Genomic DNA, 27942 nt, shown 5'->3' with positions numbered 1-27942 from the left:
GGTGCAAACGTTCCTAATTTTAAGTTGTGTAAAACGAGAGAGGAAGACACCTGGTGGCAAAATGTACAAAATGATTTCAGCTGTTCCTTGTTTTTTATTTTTGACTTGATACAGCAGAAAAACCAGGAGGAACAAGAAAGTATTTTAACTCACCGGACAAAATGTCATTATTTACATCTGATTTCCATTTTCTATAATACATTAGTGCACATAATAAAGTGGATGTGTTTATTTGAAAAAACTTTAAAATTAAGCCTGGAGCTTTTGCTTTGCTATTTTATTTTATTTAAAATTGGCAGCATTTTTCCTAAATTGCGTGCTTGTCTTCCATCTTCCACATAGTAGAGTGTACTTAATAAAGTGTCCGGTTAGTGTTAGTGTCTATGGAAGTTAGCAGTGCAGCATCATTAACATCAGAAGAGGTTTCCAGTTTTCTGTGTCAGAACAAGCTTTTGTGCACCAGCGAAGGTTGGGTGTGGTTTCTGGTCCCAAAGATCACGAGAACTGAACTCTGAATTTTCTGAATCTTTTAAATGTTACCATTCATGGAGATTTTATCACTGCAGATGATAAAATCCAAAGTCATTGAAATTTGACTTTAAGCAACACTCTTCATAAGTTCTTGACCCACTTATGTAAAAATGTTTTTCATGACCTTTAACAGTTAATTTAACAACGTATGAGTCTGAACTGTGAATCTATTTCTAACTCACAGAGGAGAGCTGATGAATATCAACTCTGTATTGTGCAACATACGCTTGTAAAATACAGAATAAAAATAACTTAAATTTCAAACTGATACATGTAGCAATTTATTTAGTTGAATATTAAAATAGAAATGCATATATATTTCTTTAATTGTTGTTTATAAATTTAAATGGTGCGATATAGGCAAATATTTAGGAACAACTACACTTGGTCACTTAAATGTTTTACATTTGGTCATAAAAAAAATCATTAAAAACTTCCTTCACATGAACCTGCGTGATTCGGATGAGCTGAAAACAAACACTGAAATCTCACTGGACAGATTGTCTTCATGCCTGCCAAACACAGCCTGAAACTACTCTGGGCTGAAATCAAGTGCATTCGGGCTGATTGTCAGATTAATGGCGGATCCATTACTGAAACAACAAGCTAAAAATACCCTGTAGGTAGCTCCTACATAATAATAATAATAATGATGAAAAAAATCATTTTTCATTATTAACATGAACTTCATCTTATGGCCCTTCATGTAAACATGTTTTGTTTTTTAAATGCAAGGTAGAATAAATGGACATCATACTTTGAATCATGCAATACCTCTACACTTACACTATTACTTCATTAAAAAAAAACAACTAAATCATTCATATTTAAAAAAAAAAGTATTAAAAATGTGGTGATGAATTAATGGAACGTAGTGATTCTTGCATAGATGAGAATAAATAATTATCTTCATTAAAATAAACGGCTCTCAGTGAGCTCCATGAAACTTCACTGAAATGTGAAATGGAAAACGGCAATCCTGAAACAACACAACATTGCTATCTTGTTCATGCATAAACAAATGAATCCTCCTTGTTCCTCTTCTGCAGCCCAGACGATAAAGGAAACAGCAGAATGGCTTCAGAGGAGGTACTTCTGTAAAACCAAAGACACAAACAGAAGACTCAGCTGGAGGTTTTTCTAAACATTTGCTCTGCATTCATAATGCTTTTAAAATGACTGATGGGTGTCTCAGAGGTAAGCTGTGACGCAGCTGTAAGCAAGTGTTTTAACAATATTTCTATTTGAAATAGTGCTTCTATTTCTATTTGAATCCTTTGTTGTTACTCAGTAGGAAGGTTGGGTAAAAACTAGTCTGCAGACTGTAGAGGGCAAAAGGTACGGTGGCCCTGAGAGGCCAAACGGACTGCAACTTAAGAAAACACTAGCAATAAGAAAAACGCTGCAAAAGCACACAAAACACTGAAGGAAAAACAGAAACAGAAATAGGAAAAAACAGATTTCCAAAAGCACAAGGGAAGTGTTTCTGGGGAGACAATAACCCGACGGACCAGTTGCAGGAACCTAAAACATGGTAGGCGTTTTATCATGATTCATATAATACTCATGACGGATTTTTAGGCCAATAGTTAGGCTAACACACTTACCTCTCATCTTTTCTTTCCTCACAAAACTGATAGATCCTCCACTTATTTTAAGTGTCTCCCAGCGCAATTCTTAGCATAATTTGGTTCCTGCAACTGGTCCGTCGGGTTATTGTCTCCCCACAAACACTTCCTTTGTGCTTGTGGAAATTAGTTTTTTCCTATTTGTGTTTTGTTTGCTCCTATTTCCGTTGTTGTTTTTCTTATTTCCGTTGTCGTTTTTCCTATTTCCGTTGTGTTTTGTGTGCTTTTGCAGCGTTTTTCTTATTGCTGGTGTTTTCTTAAGTTGCAGTCCATTTGGCCTCTCAGGGCCACCGTAAAAAGGAGTATACAGAGCAGAACAGAAAAATGCCACAGTGCAAAAAAAATAAATGTCACACATTTAACATTTATATATGTGAATACTGAATAAAAAAAATACAGAAATACTGTGAAGTATTTGCATTGTGAACCAAAAAAAGAAGAAGAAGAAGAAAGAAAAACATTCTGCATCTTTGTTGCCATTTGACCCTTTCCACATCCAGATCTGTGTGTGTGCCAGGCTGTATCTGCCACATTCACTGGATAGCATTGTTTACTGAACCAAAGAGCCCCGGGTTGTTTACTTACAACTGTGTAGCTGTTAATGAGTGAGTTGGGAATGTTTTTTTTTTCAGATACAAGAAAGTTTTGTCATTGTTGCGTTGTTCTGTTTATTGGCATGTGTAGTTTTGGATCATTCAACTCTGTTTTCATGTGCGTCGTGGATTCGCTGCCTGTATATGGACAGCTTGCCAATCGATCACAGACGACCATTTATCATCAAATCTGCCTCAGAATCACTGATTAATCTTTGAACTTTTGGAGGAAAAAAAGGCTGAACCGCCACCACTTCCACAGGACTGAGCACTAAACAGCTCAAAACCTGAATAAATTAAATCTGCTTGAAAGCACTGAAACAAAACTGGGCATGCCTATAGTATGACAAGCCAGCTGGTGGTTATGTAACCCTTAACCCTAAATCTGTCTTCACCCAGAAGGAGCTTTTCATTAGGCCTTTGAATGTAGATGGAAAGACCAAAGTTGAGCTTAAAAAAATACTTGTGGACGGGGGACTTGGTGGCACTTGGATGGTTCAGCTCCCATTGTGCAGCATGACTGGAAATGCTTTATATTTCTATACTGTAGCATGTTTAGAAAAGTGATTTACAATAAGAAACAAAAATAAAAGATACAAATTCACGCATTTACATTAATTACATAAAATTACAAAAAGCATGATGTCTTTAGCTAAGAGTTAAAGACAGAGGTAGGTGACGCATTTGTGAAGTCACTTGGATGATCATTCCAGCGTCTTGGTGCAAGCAAATTAGCTTTGACTCTGCGATGGTCTGGACTCTAGAGTGATTAGGAAGTAGACCTTAACCCTGTAAGGCTGAAAAATCTGATGTATGCAATCAGACACATGGAGTGCTACTGCGAGACAAATATTACAAATTAAAACTCATATATGGAAATTAATGTTTGCTTTTTTTTTAATTGTCAGAAGGTTTAATAAACACTTTTTTTCCAAAAACTTTTTTTGAAACTGTGAAAAAAAAAAAACAGTTTCAAAAAAATTACAATCGTCCGGCAGTCATTGCATAGTTCAGGATTTACAGGGTTAATGATGTTGAGAGAGAGTATGGATACAGCATAAGTCTCTACCGCAAACGCAGGTGCAAGGCCATTTAAAGCTTTAAATACAATAGCGCACTTCATGCTGGATTCTGTGATGCGCAGAGAGCAGGTGCAAGTCTGCCAACACTGGAGTAATGCGATCGCTCTTTTTTGTCCCACTCAGTAATGCACATGTGCACTGTGTGACACTCAAAGGATGTGTTCAACTACAGAAAGGTTTAGGTTTCTCTGCTCCTCTTAGAACATTGCAGCTAGCTGGGAAGCTCGTCCACTGATACTGCCCGTGTCAGTTATTCCTTTCTTTCTTTTCAACTCACCTGAATCACAACAGCAGCCACCATAACCAGAGCAGCTAGGAGCGCCATCCGTCCCACCCAGCCCACATCTACGGTATTGAGGATGAAGAAGCGCGCCCAGCCCAGTTTCTTCAATGTGTGCGGCGGGTAGCGCATGTCGTTCACCCCCTCCATTTTCAGCTTTTTGACCAGACAACCACGCAGGTGGCTCAGTCGGTCAAAGCTGAACTTGCCGTGGTAGCAGCCTATTCCACTGTTTCCTGCACATGGAACATACACAGATGTTGGCATCAGGTTTGACCACTTTTAATCAACACAATAAACCAGTAATACAGACAGTAAAGTCACTAAGGGGTTAAAAAAAAGGCTCCATTTGCACAGTTTCTCTACTTACCCACTCCTCCAAATGGCAACGCGCTGACAGAATAGTGCACGAGGCAGTCGTTGGCCAGGAATCCTCCACTCGAAGTCTCATCTCTCATTCTCTCTATCACCTTTACAGAGAAGAGAAAACAAAAAACCCTGACAATAAGTCTCGACCTAAACACTGGTTTCCACGTGTTAACTGCTTTGCTGTGTTGGCTGCTGGTAGATACCTTGTTATCTGGTGAGAACACATAGAGAGCCAGAGGTTTCTCTCCCTTATTGATCAGCTTGATGGCTTCGTCCAGGCTGCTGACTGGTAAGATAGGAAGTAGAGGTCCAAAAATCTCCTCCTGCATTACCTTTGCCTCTGGCTTCACGTCCCGTAGAACTGTTGGAGCTAAGCACATCACAGAAACACTGCATGACTTTGTCTTGTTCCTGAAGGTTCTCCTTTCAGATATTCTGGTTTATCTGTCTGAGTTTCAGTTTGATTATTTTAGTTTAAAAGCTATCAACATTTGTCTTCATTGTAACTTCTATTGTTATTTTCCCCTTATCCTCCTGCTATTGAGTATTGACTCTGTATATGGTCCCTGAAGGTGCATCTGTCAAGGCCTGAGAAAATAAACACAATATTTTAAAAATGAATTAATTGTTACCTATGTAGCAGTCTGACTCATCATTTTCCCCGCCTACAGCGATGTTGCTGTCTTCTAACATGGCCATGACCCTCTTGAAATGGCGCTGGTTGATGATGCGACCATAGTCCGGGCACGTCTTTGGGTTGTCTGTGTAGAACTCCTACAGAAATTATTTTAAAAACCAGTAAATTAATGGACAAACACATTAAATTACCGCCCCCCCCCCCCCCCCCCCCCCCCCTCTGGTGCACTGTGTTGCTACCTTGATAATGAATCTTTTAGGCATAAACATTTCTTTGAGGTTTGTATTGAAATAAAGGCTAAAGACTTTATTTTTTCCTTAGTTTTAAAATTCTCAACTCAAAGTTATGTTTTTTTCAATCTTCAGTACCTTAATACACTTCTTGACCTCTTCAATGACCCGGTTCTGGATGCTGGGCTCACAAAGGATGTAGTCTGGGGCGATGCAGGTCTGACCACAGTTACTGTACTTCCCCCACGTGACACGCCTACAGAGCAGAGGAAGTGTTACCGGTGACTGGATTTATGTCATATACAGTTGTGGTCTGAAGTTAAACATACACTCATCATGAGCATGAATATCAAGACAATTTGAGAATTCAATTTCTTTGAATTCTTTGTCCTTCAGGGTGGAATGATGTGCCATCACGTTATCAGGGTGTTAAAGAAAACCCCAAGGCTCAGGCCTGCCATGAACTGGAAGCGTTATAACACCAGCGTCCACAGTCGAGCCAGTTTTACATTGACTCGGACTGAGAGTGTGTCGATCAAGAAAGAAGGCCCCGCTCTAAAATCGATGCCTTCAAAGTTTTATGGTCGGACGAGACAAAGATTGAAGCCGTTTTGTCACAATGACAAGTGGTAAGTTTGGAGGAATAAAGGTGAGGCTTTCAAACCTAAGAAAACTGTAACAACTGTCAAGCATGGTTGTGGTAGCATCATGTTCTGGAGCTGTGGTACCAGTGCATTGCACAAAGTGGATGAAATAATGAAGGACTATCTCATATTCTTCAACTTTACATTAAATCAACTGCTTTTATTTGGTGTTCCACCTGGACAATGATCCCAAACACACATCGACCCTGTTGCAAATTTGTGGATTACGCTTAAAACCCATGTGTTGGCAAGGAAACCAAGTTATCTGATTTAACTCTACCAATTCTGCTACAAAAGGTGGTCAAATGCCAGAAACTTACTTATGACCACCAGAAGTGTATCTTAGCAAGGTGCGACTTGCTTGGACACTGAATATTACTGATGGTGTGTAAGTATACTTTTGACCTTATGTGGATTAGAGAAAATTAAAAATCATTCAAATCATTAAAAGCCCCAAATTACTATGACATTCATGTCCACGACTAGTATATAAACATCTGACCACAGCTGCATATGCTTTGACAGCACTCGCTGGATGGACCAACACTCAGAACAAAGGTGGATGCTCATATTAAATATGGCCTAAAGCTGCAAGTATTCTAAAGCCCATGCTTTAGATTCCTCTTAACATCAGAGAGAGTAAATATATTTATTATGCTCATTTAGGGTACACAGTTCTGAATTTGAGCACAACAGCTCCTCCCACCAGCTGTTTGTTTATGAGGTGTAGCCAACCACAAAAAAGCTGACTTTAAGGCAGGGTGGTTGAAAGAAGAGAAGCTTAAACTGATAACGACAGATGATGAACCAACGGCCACAAGGCTAAAATAAAAGCTGTCTTAAACTGTGATCATGCAAAGCTACCCAGCATATTCAGACACCCTTAATGGAAATATTAAGATTCTGAGTGACTGTATGTAAGAAAGAAAAAAGAAATTAAAATTGTAACATGAAGACAAATAACACTGAGCACTGCTTTCACCTGCAGGCTATGCTTATGTCACAGTTCTTGTCGATGTAGCAGGGGCTCTTCCCGCCAAGCTCCAGGGTGACTGGTGTCAGGTGTTTGGCGGCAGCTTCCATGATCACTTTTCCCACCGTGCTGTTGCCGGTGTAGAAGATATGATCAAATTTCTGGCGTAGCAGCTCCTGGGTCTCCGGCACTCCTCCAGTTACAACAGGGTAAAGTTCCTGACACACAAAAGAAAACATACACGCAGGTATCACAAAAGCTCCGGAAACAACACGTCTCTGTAATTTACACAATTTGAGATGCAAGGCAGTTTTCTTCTTTAGATCATTTGCAGAATAAATAGAGATGAATAAAGCTGATTATAAAAAACAAATACAGCACAAGTCAAAAGCTTTTCTCTGCTCGACTTCCCCCATCGTGTGTATAGTAAACACAGTTTCCCTGACATCTTGTAAAACACAAGATGTCAGGGAAACATTTCACAGTTTGTTTTTATATGACACAGCATAAAACTATAAGTGTAAGCACAGAGGCAGTTTGTAAAGAATAAGCAGCTTATAACAGAGCCTTGTTTGGCTGGACATAGGCTGCTGTCATGTGACCTGTCCTTACTTTGTCAATGTAAATCGGCAGAAGGTCCTCCATGACTTTGGAAGTGTGCACACAGACCTCAGAGGGCTTCACCACAGCTGCATTACCTGCACAGGTAGAAGAGAATAGCAGCTCAATATTGTCTTTATCTAACAATTATTTTCAATCATTTTCTTTGATGATGTTTGTCCATTTTTGTTCCTGACACATTTAATATGAAATGTGCTAATGTTGTTATTGCTTTGTGATCTAAAAACACAGCCTGTGGATGGATAGCTATTCAGCAGAATGCAGATCATGGCTTAAAGTCCAAGAAAATATCCAGTTCTCTTTGTGTGCAGGCATTTGGCATCATTATCTTATATTTATTGATCATTATCTCCACTAAGACAGCTGAGATCACACGCCTACCCCCAGACGTTCACCTTTGTCTGTGCTGGCAGCCTCAGCTACACCTTTGTGCTTTTTTATTGGTGATCAACAGAGTTCTTATAATTTCGTTTTTATTTTCATTTCACTTTTTGTTTTTAATTCTGTTTAGTTTCAGTTAGTTTCTATAGTACTGCTGCTTGTTCCACTTTAATATTTACTGCTTGAAAACATTTTCAGTAGTTTCACTTTAGTTTTTATTGGTTTCAGTGTCAGTTTTAGTCTTTTATTGTGTGGAGGACACACGACAGAGGCAAGATTATGGAAAATTAGAACAGGCATTCCCAAAAATACAACTTTTTTAAAGCTATTGACTCTCACTCTTTTAAACATCCATGTCTCAATTAACATGTCCATCAAAACCTCCACAGCTAAGTTATGATAGCAAATTATAACAGATAACAATGTCTAAAGCTAAGGATATTAACTTATTATCTATATTTTTATTTTACTTTAATTCATTTTTCACATTAGCCACAATTGTTTTGGTTGTTTTTATTTTTATTTTTAGTTAACTACAATAACCTTCAGGATCACTGACACGTGAAATGCAAATCTAATTGATTCAGTTGAACAAGTATCATTATATATATCAGAGTTTTTACATGATGGTATATATCATGAATTATCAGCCTATTACATATAGTACATACGTTGTTCATGGGTCTCTGTTTTACTGAGATTAATTGAATTATTTTTACTCCCTGGAAATAAATGACACTTATATCCTGCTTTTCTACTCTTTTCTAGCACTCAAAGCACTTTTATACAACTAGCCTCATTCACCCATTCAAACACACACATTCAGGCTGTGGCTGCCCAGACAGAAAATGCTAACTTACTATTTTAACCTGAAATTGTGACTGTAAATATTAACCAATCACAATGAAAAAATATTACGCACATCAGTGTGCATTATATTTTAAATGCATAATTCTTCAACAGTTTTGTTGAACTGACAGTTGCCTTTGGCCTGAAAATAATCAGAAGAAAAGACTTCTGACCCACTGGGCTGATACGAGCATCTGTGTAATATCTGATATTGCCGGTGCAAAGAGCAAAGTCCATGTTGTGCCAGCAATCACAGAATATTAAATGGTGGCACAAAGTGCTGCACAACTGCACTGACGAGTGCTACACTTTTTCAGTATTTGACACTAAACTAGATTTATCCAAATGAAATACAAATGAGCCGCCTACTTGCAAGCACTGATATGCAAAGCTATCACTGGACAACCACAAATACTGCAGTGTCATGCTGTGTAGTCACAAGAAACCTCTTCATGACATCGTGATTAAAGCTGAGTCGCACAGTTTGACCACTCAGGCTGAACTTTATGAAGATAATGTATGAGAAATAGAAAAAAAACATGATCCCAGCATCTGATGAGTAAATACCAACGTACAAGGACACACACAATGAATCTTTTGCCGTTCCTAAAACTTCTGCTCTCATTATTGCAGTATAGAGTTCACAGAGTGGCCTTTGACCTACTTATCACAAGCTGAAAGAGAACACTTGGCAGTGGCTGGATAGAAAGGGGAACTTGAGCGGTTGTGATCACGGGACAAAAGAAAAGAACTGGCCTGAAAAACAGACGAATAGAAAAGAACTGAATACACGCCTTGATTTCCAAATCTTAGGCGGAAATGTTGTGGTCTTTGCTGTCTGTTGCTAACGTATCCAAAGACATTTACATAGGTTCTGATTTTACTCTGAACTGAAAAAATGCTACAATATCAGAGTTAATAAGGCTGTGTGCTTAAAGGGCCAGGCACTACAAACTGTGAGTAAATTGTATATTTTAAATTGAGAATTTGGTGACATATAAGTTTACTCCAGTACTTAATTATATAGGTAACTTTGTTTTCAGTTATTATTTAATATGCACACAATAATAATTATTATTATATATAAATGCTAATGCTTTATATAATTTGACTTTTATGCTATTTTATGCAATTCTGCACTTGAGTAAGTGGCCACAAGGACACAAATTGCCTGTGGTATTCTTATCATAAAAGATGTTACAGATGTAAGCGCTACTCAGGCACATTACATCACACTCTGCCCTTTCATCCACCCCAAACACTCTCAGCATGGTACAGTACCGGCAGCAATGGCTCCAATGAGCGGCCGGATGGTCACAGCCCAGGGGTAGTTCCAGGCCCCGATGACCAGCACCACCCCCAGCGGCTCTGGATGGATGTAGACGGTGTCAGACATGGTCAGCAGGTTCTTCTTCACATGCCGAGGGGCTGCCCACTCCTTCAGATTCTTAATGAAGAGGCTGATCTCACCCTCCAGACCCAGAGTCTCATAAAACTGTGCCCCAACCTCGGTCTGAGGAAGAAGAAGATGAACGTAGGATCTCCTTATGGTGGATACTCTTCAGCTTCTGTATGCTTCCATGAAAGGAAACCATTTTGGCTATTTTTGATTCATGAACATTTCATAGGTTTTATGATCTGACCACTTTAAAACTTCTATTTATATTTCTTAACAAGGCAGTCCTATACATATATATTTATTTATAGCAATCAGATTTCCAGAGGAAAGAAGGGATCCCATCCAGCTCTTTCTATGTCAGACTGTTTGTGTGCCAGCACAAGTATGCACAACTACCAAGACATTAATGACACAGACAAAAAAATTCAGGATTTAATTGGGTCCAGATGACTTTGTTTAGAATTACGAAATGTGCCTTGGCCTTGGCAGTGGATGTGCTTTCCGGGAGCTTTTGTGCTTACCTAAGAAATAAAATGGGAAACATCGGAAGCCAGTCTGTAAAAACACAGACAGGAGTCTATGTGTTTTGTACTCACTACTCACCTTATTGAGGTCTTTCTTAATGGCAGCTGCAATCTCTTTCTGTCTCTCGCTGAATAACCGCTGCAGATTCTTGAGCTGGTTGATTCGGTACTCTACAGATTTGGACCTGCCTGTTTCAAAGGCTTTCCTGGCACGAGCCACCGCTTGCTGCTCCCGGGACATCTTTTGAGACCAAATGAAAAAGATTTCCTCAAAGCTGCAGAAAGCAGAAATCAAGAAAAGGTGGATAACTTTAAAAATACACAACTCTCCTACTGCAGCTCTCTTCTCACCGGTCCAAGCACGAGCAAGTGCATCAAACACTTTAAAAAAAATCTGTTATAACCATAACTATCCTAGTTTTATTGATCTCTCATCTATAAAGTAAGAACTGTTAAATTATATAATGTAATTTGAGGTTTTGGTGGTAGTTTAGTAACTTAAGCTATAAAGGTTAGGATAGTTTAGTATTTTCTGTTATATTTAATTGTGATTGTTAAGGCCCGGGAGCCAAAATCAGCCTGCTTAAGACTCCAGTCCAGCCCACTGAACATCTTTGGAAAATTTAGGAACGTTTCAAATGTAATTTCAAATATTTTACAGTTTGTGTTACTGATGCACTGATATAGACCTGCCCCACAGCCACTCATACTGCAAAGTAGTTAAGTAATATATAAACAGTTAAATGACAGAAAAGGTTTTTTCACTATCTACTATAGATATTTTTTATTTATTTACATTTACAGTAAAACAAATGAATGAATGAATGAATGACTGAATGAATGAAGACATTTTCAGTGTAATAACAAAAACCTTTTACTTAATTACAGGACAGTGTGGGCAATGAGCAGAAGTTTTGCTGTAATTTGTTTCTTATAGTTGTGCTGAGAGATTTCGTTCATTGACTACAGCAGCACTGCTTTTTCTTTTATTGAGACAAACCCACTATATTATAAAAATCACAGAAGTGATAAGATACATCATCGTTTTGCATATTAGCAATTAAGTATTATATAAGTACGTTTTTCTGTTGTTGTGTTGGCTCTCTGTACTTTTAATTATATGCATACGTTATTATATGCTCCTGATAACTTGGATCAAGCGGAATATTTGTCCATTATCGCTTTTTAGGGAGGGAGCCTGATGCTTTCTATGCTTGTATGCTGTGATAATGACAGCAAAGGGAAACCATCACAAACACCAGGCTACAGCGGCTGGCTCACACTTAAAGGTACAGTAATTAGAAACTACACATACAACATCCGGTATCCTGTTTCACGTTAAATGCTTCACGGCTGACGTTGGTTATTCTGCACAAACTTTATTGGATACATTATCGTCTTAATGTGTCCGTCTGGCTGATTAAATTTCGTGTTTTTATTGTTAGTCTTATTTGTTTTTTTTTTGTCTCTTCACAAATCGCTCCCGCGGGTCGCTCTCTGTCTGTTAGGTCAGGAACTTAAAACGCGAAAACACCTGTGATCTGGTTTTGTTCAGTCCTACCTTTATAATATCAGGGGCGGTTAAATTCTGGAGATCCTGAAGCGTCTCGATGGTGAGATAACCTGCTGCGGAGGAGCCGGACGGGTCACACTGGCGGAGAAACAGAGCTCTCCTTCCCCGTTAGATCCCACCCCCCGCTGGGGGGAGGGCCCCACACTCCCTCCGCTGGGCTTAGCTTTCAGCCTCAGCGTGTTGCTGGTCCACACCTACAGTTCATAGTCCACACCGAAATATGTCAACATGGACGTGGTTATTTGTCATAAAAAAGACTTCAAAACGTTAAATCTGACTTGTTATGTTAGTTGATATGCTGTTTCTGTATTTTGTTTGCAAATTCAAACTAAGTAAAGGTGTCACAGAGATGTAGTGCACCGCTGGACCTGCAGTCGACTTTCAAACTGAGCCAGGAGCACACAATGCCATAATAAGCAAAAATAAATGAAAAACTAAAATAAACAAATAAACAGATCCAATTACAAATGTGCCTTATGCACATGAAACAAATCCCCTTCTCTCTGTATTTATACAGAAATATCTTAATGGACTTTTTCCACTGTGGAAAATAACGGTTTTCTACTTTTAATAAAATATTAATGTTTCAGAGATTTAGAAATTCTGTAAATAAGATGATCTGGAAATATTACCTTTGGGAGTCATTTATGACAAATAACCAAGTCCTTATTTTTGCACAGGTTCAACAAGGTGCTGGAAACATCCCTCAGACATTTTGGTCCATGTTGACATGTCAGATTCTCACACTAGTTGCAGATTTTTCGTCTGCATGTCCACAATGAGAATCCTTCCCACCACATCCGATATGTGCTCTATTTGACATCTGAGGACTGTGGAGGACATTTGAGTACAGGGAACTTATATTAAGTTGTGATCAAGACAGTCGTTTGAGATGATTCGATGTTTGTATCATGCTGTGTTATCCTGCTAGAAGCAGGTCAAAAGGGGATGGAAAACAGCAACACTGCTCTGGGAGACTTTGGTGTTTAAATGAGCCCCAGTGTGCTCACTCATACAAGGGAGGATGGATCCATGCCTTCATGTTGTTTGGCAGCACATTTTGAACTTAAGAACTAATGCTCTTCTGCATACCCTGCTGGTCAGGCGGCTGAGTGAGTGTGAGTGTGCACTAGGATGCAGAATAAAATGTGTGAGCGAGACATGTTGAATAAAGAGCTTTGTGTGCTCAGGTAGAAAAATCACTAAATAAGAGTAATTCCATTTACCATGTTTTGGTTGTAACATGAGGTTATTTTAAGTTACCTTTACGTTATTATCAGTTTGAAGCAGTCTGACCATACTCCTCTGACATCTGACATCAATAAAGCATTTTCTCCACTCACTGGATATTTTCTCTTTTTCAGATCATTCTCTATAAATCCTAGAGATGGTTGTGCACCTAATAAAGTGGCCAGTAATTGCCTACTGCAGTTAGGATATCATTTTTTAGCTTCCGACTTGGCATATTGACAATTTAAAATTATGTACTGGTAACATCTAACAAATTATGCTATTGTTAGTAACAATGCACTAAAACCTAGTGTGAATATTGCATATATTCATATCCAAATCAATTCCCTGCTGAGGCTGAATCCATCTTTTATCAGATGCCAGCAGTCACACATCTGCTTTAAATCTCAGTACCCTGTGATTCCTGGAAATAGGGGAATAATATTCTTGTCTATGTATGATATCCAGTTTCCCATTCAGGCTTCTGCAGACCCCAAAAAACACTGCGACAATCCAGCACATAGCCTGAGTCAAGTAAGACTGCTTCATTCATTCATTCATTCATTGAATGTACTGTCATGTCAAATTTATTTATCAGTACATATAAAGCAATAGCTGTGGACCAAAGTGCTGCACATCTAAAAAAACAAAAACAAAAACAGTGATATAAAACAACAGACTTAAAGAACATAGAATTAAAGCAAAAAGAGTAAAACAACATAGATAAATAACAGTCAGAATTCAGTCTGATCTAAAAGCCAAAGAATAAACATGGGAGATGCTGATGTGAAGACGCAGTTTGTTCCACAATTTCACCTCCTGTGTTTAATTAGGAGCTCGAGACAGGCAGACATTTGCTAAGCAGATCTCAGTGATTCAGTTGAAGTGCGCAGGGTTAAAAGATAAGCACTAACCCATACAGTGACAAAATATAAAATCTTAAACTACATTAAACTAAAAAGCAGCCATCATATTACAAAGGAAGCTATTATGGATAATGTGCGGTTTACAATATCCATCAGACACCTGTGCTTGAGAAACTGTAGCCCAGGTTGGAGGAGCAAACTAGTTACATCTGAACATCTGTTAATCAGCAGCAATAATTAATCACCACCTGATTGCATGTACAGGTTGTGCCTTTGGTCAGGATTTTGACAGAAAGAGGGGAGAAATTAATTTCTTTAATTTCACTGGGAAAAAAACATCAGTAGTTTCAGTAGCTAAGTGCACAAAAATGCCCAAAAACCCATGTTATGTGTTACTTTGTTGGATTTAATTCAGTTTATGAAGTTCACTGAATAACATGTGATCTACAGCCACAGTTTTCTCCTTCACTGACTTCATGCTTTGCTTACTTATCCAAAGCCAAGTTGAAGTCACACCGACCTGTTGGATCGCAATGCTGACAGAATATTTCAGCTTCCTTTCCATCTGAGCTGTAATACCCATTTATTTTGTATCTCCAGCTGCACTAAATCGTGTGTGATGCTTTTGCTGCTTGGCCTGTTGTCCTTTTATCCATAGCCAAGCTGGAATCACACTTTGCTCCTACTTCTCAGATCCAGAGGGGCCTTTACAAGCACGGGACAAGAGGCGAGGAGTAACCCCCTCGCCTCTGCTATGCAGAATTCAAGATTGGGCCCCCAAAATCTCTCAGGTTGACAGGAAATGTGGAATGAGTTTCCACATCAAATAGAGGACTGAGGAGCGGCGTTTGTGTATTGTGAAGGAAGGAGCGAGGACTGAGGTGACGGAGAGGAGGTCAGAGCGTCATTCACGCCTGAGTGTCAATCCTGATTTCTTAGAGGGGAGTGTGGACACAGGAGTGCAGCGTTTCTCTGTGTGCACACCTGAGTTTGTGAGGTATAAACTGAGGCATTCACACACAGAGAAAAAGACAGTTTGTGTATTGTGTTTTTTCCACGGTGAGGCCGGGAACACAGTCTGGGCAGAGGAGTGGGTAGGAGAGTGGAAAAGTGAAGAGAGCGACTACTCAGTGAGAAGAAAAGATGAATTCTAGATCGCCCTGTCAGTTTATGATTAGTAACAATTGAAGTACAAATGAAATGAGAAGAAATCTCCATTAATGTATTAATGTTCTTTGTAGATGGACAGATGATAAGAAAAAACACACACAAAGTCTCAAACAGCATTCACTAGATAACTGGTGGGTTGAACATCATCTGACCAGAAATATCATTTTTTAGGAGTCCACTTTGCATCTTTATTCCACCACGATCTATTGCAGCTTTTGCCTTTAGTTTGTATTTGTGAGCTGCCATGCACTGCTGAAAGAATTTGTCTCTTTACGACCTGCAGTCAGCTGAGACTGAAGAAGTCACTTGGATGAGTGACGAAACGTTTCTCCCACTAAAAACGCTACATCCAGATGGACAGAATAAACTTTTGGAGATTTACTTACCTGGATGATTGAGCATGCATCAAGATGTCTCTTTATGACATACAGTGGACCCAACATCCCAGTTAACATGAATCAACATTTGGATAGAGCATTAAGTTCATTCAAGTTGTATTGTTAACCCAGCAGTGCAGTTGACCTTGCTTTCATACTTTAGTCAGTTTGGATTGGTCCGGTGCAATTGACCCAAATTTATAAGCAAACAAACTCTATACTCTATTCGAAAATTAATTTAACATCTATTTAATAGATAGATAGATAGATAGATAGATAGATAGATAGATAGATAGATAGATAAAAGCGATTAAATGCTGCCATCTAGTGGATCATTTCATCTCTGCAGCTGTAGCTTTAGAAAAAGCTTTACAATAAAGTAGGGCAAGTAAAACGGATATTTTTGTACCACAAACACACCACAAACTTTTCAGCTGTGCACTCATATTTGTTGTAAGCACGTGTTTCAATTATCTGCAGAACCTGCTGATTGGTGGGACCATGCCTCCCACTTTTCATATTAAATGCATTTTCCTGCTTTTCCACATACAGCGACTTATAGAAACTGTGTCCCACATTTTGAATGGCTCTAGCATTCAAAAGTCAACACTGAAGGGCACTTTTCTTAAGTCTGAGAGCTGGGAAAGCTGCCTCTGTGGGCGCCATACAAGTTAATGTGTCACCTTTTACTGTCAATGCTAAATTCAACAGGGAAAATTTCAGCTCTGAGGCATAATTTATGGCGATTTCTGGGGAATAAGATGAAACCACACACACACACACACACACACACACACACACACACACACACACACACACACACACACACACACACACACACACACACACACACACACGGAATTGCAGCAGTGACGGCCAACCAAAAGCTGTGACAGAAGCCACAGGAAGGCAGTTTTCATATAGTTTCTTCTTCCTCTCATTATTCATAGTATTTTCATTTTTGGGGAGAATATTTATATGAAGCGTTGTTTAATAAGATATATGCAAATCTATCTTCATTACAGTGAAACCTAAAGGTTATTATCTGAAATACAAATTAATCAGTTAATTAACAATTACTGATAACAATTTGAACAGACAACACTCGACTTAATTTTATGTCATTATTTACATACAGAAAGCATTTAAAAAGTTGCATTTTCATATCTTCCATACGCTTAAACTGTGTAGCTGCATATTTTTAGGCCGTGATCTAAAACCAAAGTGTTCCTAACAGCAGTTTGTGTTTGCAGGAAGCTTTTAATCCTTTCTGTGCAGTTTTATTTTTATAGAAGACACTGTCGCGGTTACACTTGGACGTGGCAGATTTAAATGCATCAAGAGTTTCCTTTACTAAAAACAAACAAACAAACAAACAACAACAACAAACAGTCTGAGCTTTCCCGAAAATGGTTCCTTAAGGAAATTATTTCTGCTATAAGTCTGTAAGCACCTCTTAAAACCAACTCTTTCGGGGAGAAGTTCTTTGGTCGTTTATATTACCCATTCGTGGAACTGAAAATGTTTCTTCTACCACCTTCATTTTTCAGACCACTTCCCAGCATTACAAACTTGTCCCACACAAACACAGGCCACTCTTTGCACTCCACAGTTTGCTGGGACCTCTTCGACTGCATCTGTTATGTTATTGCATTTAATCAAATCACGTGAGCTTGGCTTATGATCTTTTTAAATGGCGCATTGTTCTCTGGAGAGAAGGTGAACGTAGAGTACTTCACAGCTAATTTGACCCACTCAACAAGGCCGCCGTCTCAGTTCAAGTAGGCTAATTTTTATTTCATGCAGCCTCTACAAAATATATTGTAGCATTCAAAAAATCTGCTTATAAGCAAAATCAGTGGACGTGTTGTAATTTAATACATGCAGCCCGTTTCTGTCTGTTTGTGAAGGAGCTGCGAGTCTGGCACTCGCCTGGGAACTGGCTGAAAAGGACTACGAGTGATCCGGTGTTTTGATGTCTCGTTCGGTGGAAACACAACCGACAACGAAGAAAGGGGTGGGGAAAGAAGTTGCCTGATTTGTCACCTTCACACATTGTAGCTGACAGAAGCGTCACTCCCACAACTTCTCCAATACGCTTCCACTGCGCGCTTTCATGCGCACCAGGAGGCGGCGCGCGGTAGAGGATGTGCCGCAGACTGGAGCTTCAAATCAGTAAAACAGTGCCGGTGTCGCTTCGCTCCTCGTAGTGCGGATGCCTTACACTGTATACGTTCATGAATATCATTATTACGGGCACTATTAAAAACAAAACTAGACCCGGATCAGAGCAGCCGTTCTGGCGCTTCAAGGTGTTTCCAATCATTTTAATTTGCCCCCCTCCACGCTGTTGATTAGTAACACATGTGTTTATAATTTCAGGCCAAAACAGTTGCCATAAAATCAGAGTGTCTTGCTTCGAAAATGATCTTAAAATGAAAGAAAACGCGCCCACGATAAGTTTATTTCTTCACCTGCGGATGTCTTTGATTCATCTTTCCATTTTAAGGTTTCTGGAGCATCTCGTTGTCCGTAGCTGAAGACAAGCTGTCTCTCTGGTCTAAACGGGGCCCATTAACGGGCCATAGGGGATCAAACAGACACCTATTATCCAGACAGCCATTAACAGGTGAGCAGCACATCAAAGCCACGCGTTCGCAAAGCCCGATAGCGTCTGTGATGTGCAAGAGGATGCCACGCAGGGGGTCGTGTTGTGTCTGCAGAACTCGGGTATAAAATCCCTCTGACATCATGCCTGCTCACTGGAGAAGTGTCTGGGACTCACTCACGGAAACTTATTTCCCCTTTTAGCTGCGTGCTTCGGACACAGCGTGCGGGATGGATTTTACCAGCGGTAATGTTTCTGAGATCATCACGTTTTTCTCGGAGCAGTTATGGCCTGATGCACTGACTGACAGCAACAACAACGGGTCGGCAGAGCTCTCCAGCACGGGTAGGTGGACATGTATTTATATTTGCACATTTAAAATGTGATATAGTTTGAGGACAAACATCTGTATAAATCTGTGGGCTGTTGACTCTGCAAATTAATTTCTGCATTTAAAATGTAATTGTCAGTTTTAACAAAACGTTTTGCCCTCCCTCTAAAGTGCACCATGTTCCATACACTATCAACTCGAAGACAAAGTGCCGCCGAAAGCGCACAATATTCAGCAAGGCGCAGCTGAGCCAGCTGGAGAGGGCCTTCTCTGCTACACCCTACCCGGATATCAATGGGAGGAAAACCCTGGCCACTCTAACTGGACTACCGGAGTCTAAAATTCAGGTAGGACACGTGCGACCTAAGGCTAATTTAGACAACGTACACTTGTTTTGTTGACTAAGAGTTTCATGTAATTCTCAATTTTCTTCAGGTTTGGTTTCAAAATCGGCGCGCACGCTTCTTCAAGACTAAGAAATCAACTCGAGGAGCCACCAAACCTTCACAGGTCAGGCACAAGACACCGTGCACTCCTCAGGTGGCTTCTCCTCCACCTCCTAGTCCCAGCCTTGCGTCTCCAACAGACTACCGGGTGCCCAGTCTACCTCAGTCCACCAGGCTCTCGTCAATCCTGGACATCCAGACCAAGTCACCAGACGTTCCCCAAACCTTTTGCCACCAATCCCAGGACTTCACCAGCTACTGCCAAGACGTGTTTCCATACGAAGGGCTGGATGAGTTGGATTTACCAGAGGACTTTGAAGCTTTTCTCAATGCACGGGGGGTACAGCCAGCAGAACGTGGCCATCCTGTCCACAAGGAAGACATCCAGAGTCGGCAAGGCCTCCAGGCTCTCTCCAGCTCTATAGAGACCCTGGCCGACCTGTCGGATCTGTGCTTCCAGGACCTGATGGTCCCCAGTCTGCCCAGCTTGGACAGCTCAATGATTGACTATCTTTTGGCATGACTGACAAAACTGAGAGCAACATATTGAAGACTACGACATGAATGGGTCCACGTCCAACAACACGTCCGTTTGTGTAACAGCTACGAGCCAGCCTGCAGCAGGATGTCTGCTACATCAGTGTATCCGTTCTCACACCCATACGTCTACGCTGTGTCGCCAGTTGCCGTGGTGGCCTCCACTAGTGCACCCATTCGGTGATGTCGCGGTCTTTCAAAGTGTTGCGCTAATTTTTTTTTTTTTTTTTTTTTGGACAAAGGTGCCGAGTCTACCTTGGGGAGGTGGTAACTGTGACTTATGCTATTCGTTATCTATTTAAGAAACACCAGTATGATGCACATCAGATGATTTCACATGTCCTTTTTGCACATAGTTTGTTTATATTTTGGATGGGGTTGCAAAGATAACGTTTAGCACTTGACTCAAAGCTGTCCTTGCTGAGTGGGCTTCAGCGGAGTCCCGGAAAAAAAGTAAATGAGACGCACTTGTTTCCAACTGAACCTCGGTACCAGATATGTTACAAGGTATGCCAACTGCTGTGACGGGGAAATGGGACACGAATGACCAGATCGCCTTTTTTTTTTATTTTTTTATTTTTATTTTTATTTTTATTTTTTTTTTTGGGGGGGGGGGGTATATTTCACGATTTTCATGGCAGGCCGTGGAGATCTGTAATGTAAATAAAATGCATATTACGTTATGTACATAACATTGTTAATAGTATTTTTTTTTTACTAAAAAATGTGTCCTGAACAAGTCTCTCAGGCTGTGTGTTATCATTCATAAACTCTTCTTGAGGTCAGGAATCACGTGGCGCCGTGGCTTAGTTGGTTAAAGCGCCTGTCTAGTAAACAGGAGATCCTGGGTTCGAATCCCAGCGGTGCCTTTTTGATTAAAGTAAACTTTTAAACACTCCCGTAACATTAAATGTTGCGACACTGACGCAAATCAGATTTTTATTCATTTTTAAAAAACCTCAAAATAGTGTGTATTTGGTTTTTTTTTTTTTTTTTCTTTTTTTTTCCCACTGATGCAACAGTTCAATAATATCAGGTTATGTTAAAAACATCTGTAGTGGTTTATAAATTACTTAAACCTTAATACAAATTTCCTAATGCCTTTTCAAAGTTGTAACACAGCTTCTTATTGTATTTATTTTTGATATATTTTCCCTTGTACCGGCCTATTGCCCAACAGAGGGCGCTGCTTTTTTTTTTTTTTTTTTTTTTTTTTTTTGCTTTTTTTTTTTTTTTCCACCTGAAGAGGTCAGCACAGGATTACGGCAGCCTCTTGTAGGGATACTCATGAATTCACTGAACAGAGGCCTGTATGTGTGCGCGCATATTCAGTTGTATGTTGCATTTGTAAAAACCAGGTCAGGCTACCCCAAAAGCTTGATTCAGTCCCACTAGATACAGCATTTTCAGGGGGAGGAAAGTGACCTCTTCAGTCTGCAGGTTTCCCTAAGCTTATAAACATTACATCTGCCCTAATTTATGTGTAAAAGGAACCGCAACTGAACTAAGTAAATCTTTCACCATCTTCTAATGCTGTGATAGCAGCCATTCCCTAACTCTGTAAATGAGTGGCTATTTGCATAACTTTATTAAAACTTGAAGTTATTTAAAAAAAAAAAAAAAAAAAAAAAAAATATATATGGTGTTATTTTAGGTCAGTATGAAACTGTAGTCTTTAAAAGATTGAGCAAATCTGCTGTAAGCTATGATGGATGAGTGGTGAAACATTTCTCCCACTGATAACGCTGATAAAGGCTCGGTGTTGAGTTTGGGCATGTAGGCATGATGCATGGCTACAGATCACATTAGATGTGTGTGTAATCTCTGCCATGTGGTCAAAAATATCAAAGCACTCAAGCACTGAAATGTAAAGTTTATTAATTTTGAATAATTTCAGTGTATCCACCTAAGAGGCCATTGGAGAGGTGTCTATCCTGAACTACATGCAAGGGTCAAAGGTTTTGTCATCATTAGCCCCATATTGTAATAGTCAAGACAAGTATTTATCTTTTTTCTGCCCTTGATGCATCAGGTGCAGCAGCTTCATGCTTGCAGCCCAGCCAGTACTTTGCGATAGATCGAGGATAGGGAGGGTAAGTGGCATCCACGCGTTTTGTCTGCAGATCCACTCTGTAGTACTTATCTGATATTAAAAACAAAAAGGAAACACACAAACCAAAAGGTGTTAAGGAAGAATAAAGAGCTGTTTTTGGAAGGATTTTGACTCATTTTTTTTCAGGCTGATTTACCCTTCTTGAAGAAGTACACATTTTGAACGGGGGTGCTTTGGTACTCCTGCATGATGCTCTCTTCAGAGCTGTCACTGTAATCACCGAGGTCGAACAAATCATAGAACCAAAAGTCATCGTGGCGACTCTGCCTTCTTCGCTGTCCACGCCTCTTACTGGGCCTCTTCCTCCGACTCTTCCACTTCTTTGCGGTCGGAGGTGAAGTTGGTTTGGGAGTGGTGTAGACTCGTCCCACTATGGCAGCATCTATAACGGGCCTAATACCCCGCCAATCCCTGCTGATGAACCAAGGGCCTGTTTGGGAACTGGTAACTGCTAAAATACAAAAGTCATGCAGATGGAGAATAAGAAAAAAAAATCTGAAACAGACAAGCATAAAGAGACCAAGGTCCTTACAGGATCCTCCAAAGAGCTCAGTGAAGAGATCCTCCCATGCGTTATCGCAGAAGAGGTCTGTGTATTGTGTGAACAGCACAGAAGGGGAGGACCTGCTCATCTGGATGCACTCCTCGTGGGAAGGCTGGTGCTTGAACTCATATTGATAATACCGGTCCCCTGAAGAAAAGAGAAAAATCAGATTTCAGGATTTTACTCGATGAGAGAGAAACAATGAGGCTGTGGAGTTGCCGATACATTTTTAATGATATACAAATGCAGATAAAACCTTGCCATCTGCATTTGCTTCCATCAGATTCTGTAACTCTTTGCTTTGCCTCTAACTGCTTTTTCTGAAAACTTTAACCTCTGTGCTCCACTGGGTGTCATCAGACTGCTCTTTATAACTTGCTCATCTTTACAACTTGCCGTGAAATGATGATGCAAGGAAATTTTGCTTTAGAGGTGAAGTGTAGAAGGAAAAGCACCAAATGTTACAAGTGAAGACACTGCATTAAAATAATAAACGAATATAGCAGTGCTCTGTTTGAAGTCATCACTTTAAGGGTAAAGTTAAGGGTAACTTTATCAAGTAAAGACAAAATAACTTGACTTTCAGATAAATGTGGTGGGTTAAACATTTCCTAAAAATGTCAAATATTTACAATATAAGTAAGTACGTATTCAGCTCCTTAACTAATTATTAACAAAATGAAGCAAAAAACCCCCAAAAAACATGAAAACAACTTTGTTTATTAATTTGCTTGTTTTGTGTGATAGGGTGCTACTTCCCTATTCTTGTAAAAGCCATTATATATTCACATGCAAAGTCATCTTCCTTAGTTTTATCAGATCACGAGCAACACTTAGAAACCCCTGCTGTACTTGTATATGATAAAAAACATTATCACCCATTAGTACAAATACCTTTGAAGAAGTAGGCCTTCTCCTTGCCACGGTGACTTGGTGCTGGTATGGCAAACGCAGCATCGATCTCATCTGGTATGCCATCAAAGCCGTTTGAAATAAGCCGTGGATAGTCCTCATCCAGGACGTCACCATCAAATCTCCAGTACTGGTTCCCCTGAGAGAAAATGGAGCCCAGAGCATTGAAGTTTGAGGATACCGCTGCGAGGGAGTGTTAATGAGGGCAACAGACTACTCTCCCTAAAGAAGGCTTGAAGTCTGAAACATTCCTAATCATCATCTTCTTCTTCTTTTTAGGGGTCGCTGCAAACATCTCAGTCAATCCTCTGTCCCACCAATCATCTGCACGTCCTCTATCACTACATCCAGTAATTTGGTGCCTTAAAGCTCCATCTTCACCATCTTCCACTATCCCCCCGCCGCACATGTCCAAACCAACTCAGCCTTGCCTCTCCAACTGCCTCTGATATACTCATTTCACCATTGCCTCCAAACCATATATCACAGCAGGTCCATCTTCTAAACATTCCCTCTTTCTCATGCTGCTACACTTCAGTCACAAATCACCCCTGACACTCATCTCCACCCACTCCACCCTGCCACCCTGTCTCTTCTTCACCTCTATTGTGCACCGTCTTTTACTTTTGATTGTTGACCCCAGGCGCTTAAATCTCCTCTCATTCACACACATATTTCATCTTGCTTCTACTGACTTTAATTCGTCTTCATACCGCCACCTGCTCTCTACTCTCACTATAGATCACAATCTCATCTGCATAGAGTCCATAGAGACGCCTGCCTGACCTCATCTGTCAGTGTGCATCCCCCTGCAAACAAGAAGAGGCCCAGAGCTCATCCCTAATATAAAATACTGCTAATACTTTGCATAATTAACAACTTTTGTTAGTTAGTTGAGAAGAACACCGCTTTCTCTCCACGTTTCTTATGTTTTTTTTGTAAGGTTACTCCATTTTATCCAGCTGAAGACCACTGGCAGGGTATAGCAAGAAAAAAATGCACAATTCTTCTTCATATGCACTGTACAAATAACCGAATCAATAAGGAAACAGATCAATATTATGAGTAATGAAGCGACACCATTTTCTAGCAACAGTCATGCCAGTGTGGGGCTGAAGAGCATTATTTCTGCCATAATGTTGGATAGTGTATTTGATCTGAATTATTGCACGCAACAGAGTCACTGTTTGAGTATTTCGCAGTTACAGAGAAACGGTTTAAAACAATGGCTTTTACAACTGTAGGCACTCATTTTGAATTTTCAGAGGCTTAAAAGAATAAACAATAAATGTAGCTCAATTAAACCTGAAAACACATGCACACCACCAAAAAAAACACACATTTATGTGAGGTGGAGCCTTTTGTGTACCTCATCACAAAGAAATATGGCAGCTTATACCTTAAAGATGTAGGATTTCCCCTGGCAGTTGATGCGTGTGAATGCAGCACTGATGGGTCCACTGATTCCCCAAACGTCCTCGATGAGTTTGGGGTAACCAGGAAGGATGGACTTATCATCCAGCTCAAAGAAATATACACCTACGAGGAAGAGCAGGCTCTGGATCAGTGTTTACATCAGCATTCAAAGAGTTTCAAATCTTGCAGCAGGATAATCCACAAAGTTTCCACGAATGGGTACTCAAGTCTGATTTTGGGTCTGTGTTCAAAATGACTGCAAATATGTACCCATTTATCGTTTACTTTTTAAAGAAACACATTCTGTTTTCATTGAGCAAAAGCTCCTTTAGCATTTAATTTCCTCAAACAATTGTTATCATTTTTATTTTAATTTTGGATGAAATTGAAAAGGCTTTCCCTCCTTTTCTTTAATGTTTGGATCTTTTAAGCTATTAACATTAGTTTTTACTATAATCTACACTTTTAGGCACTGTATCAATTCTGCATCTTCTGATTATAACTTTCTCCTCTCTGTATTGGAAAAAACAGCATTGCTGAATAATTAAGGAAATTAAAAAGAGAGACATTACACAATGGCAACAAAGTAACAAAAGTAAAAGTAGAAGTAAACTGTCCTGTTATGTGATCAGGATTACCTCTAAAAGCATAGATTGATCCATTTTTCAGCTGCAGAAAAGCATCAAATGCCCGCCCACTGCAGGGCATGGCATCAGGATCCACCGGTAGTAGTGTGGGCCCCTGTGTAACATTGGGTGTGACAGTTGGTATAACTGTGTCTGAGGTTGGCATAAAAGTTGCTGTGCTCGGGCTCGTCTCTTCCAGTGGTTCCTCAAAGACATCGCCTCGAGAAACTGAAGGTAGAACATGAGGTTTTGTCAGATGGTGACGTTTCAAAGGAGAAGAAAATTCAAGCTGACTCTTTAGTGAAACTGTCACACAGCACAGCACTGACCTTTTCTGGGGCAGATGGTGTAAAAGTCCCCACAGCAGCTTCCATAATACACACACATGGAGTCACACTGACATTTGCTCTGTGGGCTGAAGGAGCCGCAGCGACCTGCACAGGACTCTGTGGGAAAGTAGTTTTAGTGTGAGATATCATGCAGCGTGTAGACCTGGTCTGAGTTTACCATTCAATAATCAGTGAAACCAGAAGTAATCAGACCCTTTACTCGTTTAAACGCACCAGCTGTAAAACAATCCAGATGCATTATCAGAAAGATAGGATATAAAGTTAGGATTAGATTCTTCCTAATTCATCACTAAATAAAATATTTCACATTGTCAACGTTTGAAATATTTACAGTTATTTACCAAGGTGAACTGAATTTGAAGAATTGGGACACGAATAAGAGGGAAGCAACAAAATTGTGTTTTGGGTTCAAAGAGTCATTGAAATCAATTCATTTAGATATTTAAAGGGGAAAGTGTGTAAAACACGAGTTACAGTTACTAAAAACATGTTCCCACCTATCAGCCTATGACAGGGATTCTTTCATTGATTATGGTGTGGAATAATGGATGCTATATATCGTCCCTGCAAGCTATTTCTACCATTTTTTCACTCTTGGCTCTGTGTGATGTCACACAGCTCTGGCTTATAGTACAAAAGCTCGATTCACCTCCCGTTCAAACATTCTGTATGCATAAGGCAGCCAATTGGAAGAAAGATGAATTAAATAAAGGGAGAGGAGCATGCTTCAGAGAGGGGATAAACTGGAAGTCTGAGATAAAGAAGGATATTTTAAAACTGAGTCATTCAAAGCATTTTCAGTAGAGTCCAAGAATAAAAAGATTTAATTAGAAATTAAAAACAATAAAACAAACCTCTAAGAAAACACCAGGATAAACTACTAATATACACTATACTGCCAAAAGTATGTCCCATCTTGCATGGCAGCTGCATCCAAGCCTTACATCACCAAACATAGTTTAAACCACGCCCCCACTCGATCTAGAGAAGTGGAGACGTGTTCTCCAAAGTGAAGAATCATCCTTCTCATTCTGGTGGACGAGTCTGGGTCTGGTGGTTGCTGGAGAACAGTATGTGTCTGCATTGTGTCAAGTGTAAAGTTTGGTGGAGAGGGGATTATGGTGTGACGGTTGTTTTTCAGGCGTTGTGCTCAGCTCCTTAGTTCCAGTCGAAGTAACTCTTAAGGCTTCAGCTCACTAAGACATTTTGGACATTTTCATGCTTCAGGATGGTCCCTTTCTGTTCCAACATGACTGCACGCCAGTGCACAAAGCAAGATCCATAAAGACATGGATGTGCGAGCTTGGTGTGGAAGAACTCGACTGGCCTGTCATCCAACATCAGTGCCTAACCTGACAAATGTGCTTGTGGAAGAATGCTCAAAAATCCCCATAAACACTGCTAACATTGTGGAAAGCCTTCCCAGAAGAGTTGAAGATATTATAGCTGCAGAGGGTGGAGCGACATCATAATAAACCACATGGATTAGGAATGGGATGTCTCTCAAGTTCATATATGTGTGAAGGCAATGAGCAAATGTTTCTGACAATATAGTACATTTTGTTTCATACATCAGTAGCTACACATCAAAGTCAAGACATTATACAAAACTTAAAAATATGATCTATCATGTCTAATAATTACAACTGCTATCAACAATAATACAAACTGCACATCAAAAATGTTTTACCTTCTGCAGCAAAGGCGGTGTCCAACAACAGGACGAGGCCCAGCAGAACTACCGCTGGCTTCATGTCGGCTCACAGCAAAAATCCCCCAAACTAAAACTCTGAAGGTGTACTATTCTAAAATCCTGCTTACTAACCTAAACCACTAGCTGGGTTTGAGCTCGGTGCCCCACTTTGGGGTTTAGTACTGTGTGCAGCTGATCAATAGATATTTTTCAGAGGCTGTTGACCCCCCAGGATTCTGCTGTCCTGACTGGTCAATACTCTGATAATCATTAAGCTGATCTCTGTCCCATCTGTCCTAGAAACATGCTACAGACCAGAAACATGAACACTTTATGGCTTTAATTTGATGTTATTTAGTAAACCTATCACCCAGTATAATTTTATAATAACTTTAATTTACTTTATGAA

The 27942-nt window shown here is 39.9% G+C and overlaps 3 protein-coding genes and 1 non-coding gene across 7 annotated transcripts; 2 read left to right on the top strand and 2 right to left on the bottom strand.

The window, feature by feature from the left end:
* Positions 1 to 1357: 1357 nt before the first annotated feature.
* aldh3a2b (aldehyde dehydrogenase 3 family, member A2b) lies at positions 1358 to 12454 on the bottom strand. 2 transcript variants are annotated; one of them, XM_085420903.1, is made up of 11 exons: positions 12303 to 12454; positions 10821 to 10982; positions 10100 to 10331; positions 7580 to 7665; positions 6977 to 7185; positions 5489 to 5606; positions 5116 to 5257; positions 4687 to 4853; positions 4485 to 4584; positions 4112 to 4350; positions 1358 to 1626 (listed from the first exon to the last, which is right to left on the bottom strand). In XM_085420903.1, exons 2-11 carry the CDS (start codon positions 10980 to 10982, stop codon positions 1612 to 1614), a joined length of 1470 nt encoding a protein of 489 aa, XP_085277029.1. In that variant the 5' UTR covers positions 12303 to 12454; the 3' UTR covers positions 1358 to 1611. The 2 variants fall into 2 exon arrangements, with proteins under 2 accessions (XP_085277029.1, XP_085277028.1); XM_085420902.1 differs by having other exon boundaries at positions 10821 to 11016; positions 12303 to 12451.
* A 5784-nt stretch (positions 12455 to 18238) lies between these two features.
* Positions 18239 to 20604, top strand: LOC146660866 (uncharacterized). 2 transcript variants are annotated; one of them, XM_085419646.1, is made up of 4 exons: positions 18239 to 18586; positions 18769 to 18910; positions 19068 to 19243; positions 19332 to 20602. In XM_085419646.1, exons 2-4 carry the CDS (start codon positions 18796 to 18798, stop codon positions 19863 to 19865), a joined length of 825 nt encoding a protein of 274 aa, XP_085275772.1. In that variant the 5' UTR covers positions 18239 to 18586; positions 18769 to 18795; the 3' UTR covers positions 19866 to 20602. The 2 variants fall into 2 exon arrangements, with proteins under 2 accessions (XP_085275772.1, XP_085275771.1); XM_085419645.1 differs by having other exon boundaries at positions 18578 to 18687; positions 19332 to 20604.
* Positions 20605 to 20674: 70 nt separating this feature from the next.
* Positions 20675 to 20748, top strand: trnat-agu (transfer RNA threonine (anticodon AGU)). The gene has a single exon. It is a non-coding gene; the product is annotated as a tRNA-Thr (tRNA).
* A 1004-nt stretch (positions 20749 to 21752) lies between these two features.
* Positions 21753 to 27722, bottom strand: vtnb (vitronectin b). 2 transcript variants are annotated; one of them, XM_085420901.1, is made up of 8 exons: positions 27531 to 27722; positions 25820 to 25936; positions 25503 to 25718; positions 24848 to 24987; positions 23431 to 23587; positions 22525 to 22683; positions 22129 to 22440; positions 21753 to 22022 (listed from the first exon to the last, which is right to left on the bottom strand). In XM_085420901.1, exons 1-8 carry the CDS (start codon positions 27592 to 27594, stop codon positions 21883 to 21885), a joined length of 1305 nt encoding a protein of 434 aa, XP_085277027.1. In that variant the 5' UTR covers positions 27595 to 27722; the 3' UTR covers positions 21753 to 21882. The 2 variants fall into 2 exon arrangements, with proteins under 2 accessions (XP_085277027.1, XP_085277026.1); XM_085420900.1 differs by having other exon boundaries at positions 21754 to 22022; positions 22129 to 22443.
* Positions 27723 to 27942: the final 220 nt, after the last annotated feature.

This window comes from Rhamphochromis longiceps, linkage group LG10, assembly GCF_057381845.1.
Source record: "Rhamphochromis longiceps isolate RC_006_pf linkage group LG10, R_longiceps_female_GT1.1, whole genome shotgun sequence".
Lineage (NCBI taxonomy): Eukaryota > Metazoa > Chordata > Actinopteri > Cichliformes > Cichlidae > Rhamphochromis > Rhamphochromis longiceps.
The sequence above is the reverse complement of the archived record's forward strand: the minus strand, read 5'-3'. Positions and strand labels throughout refer to the sequence as shown.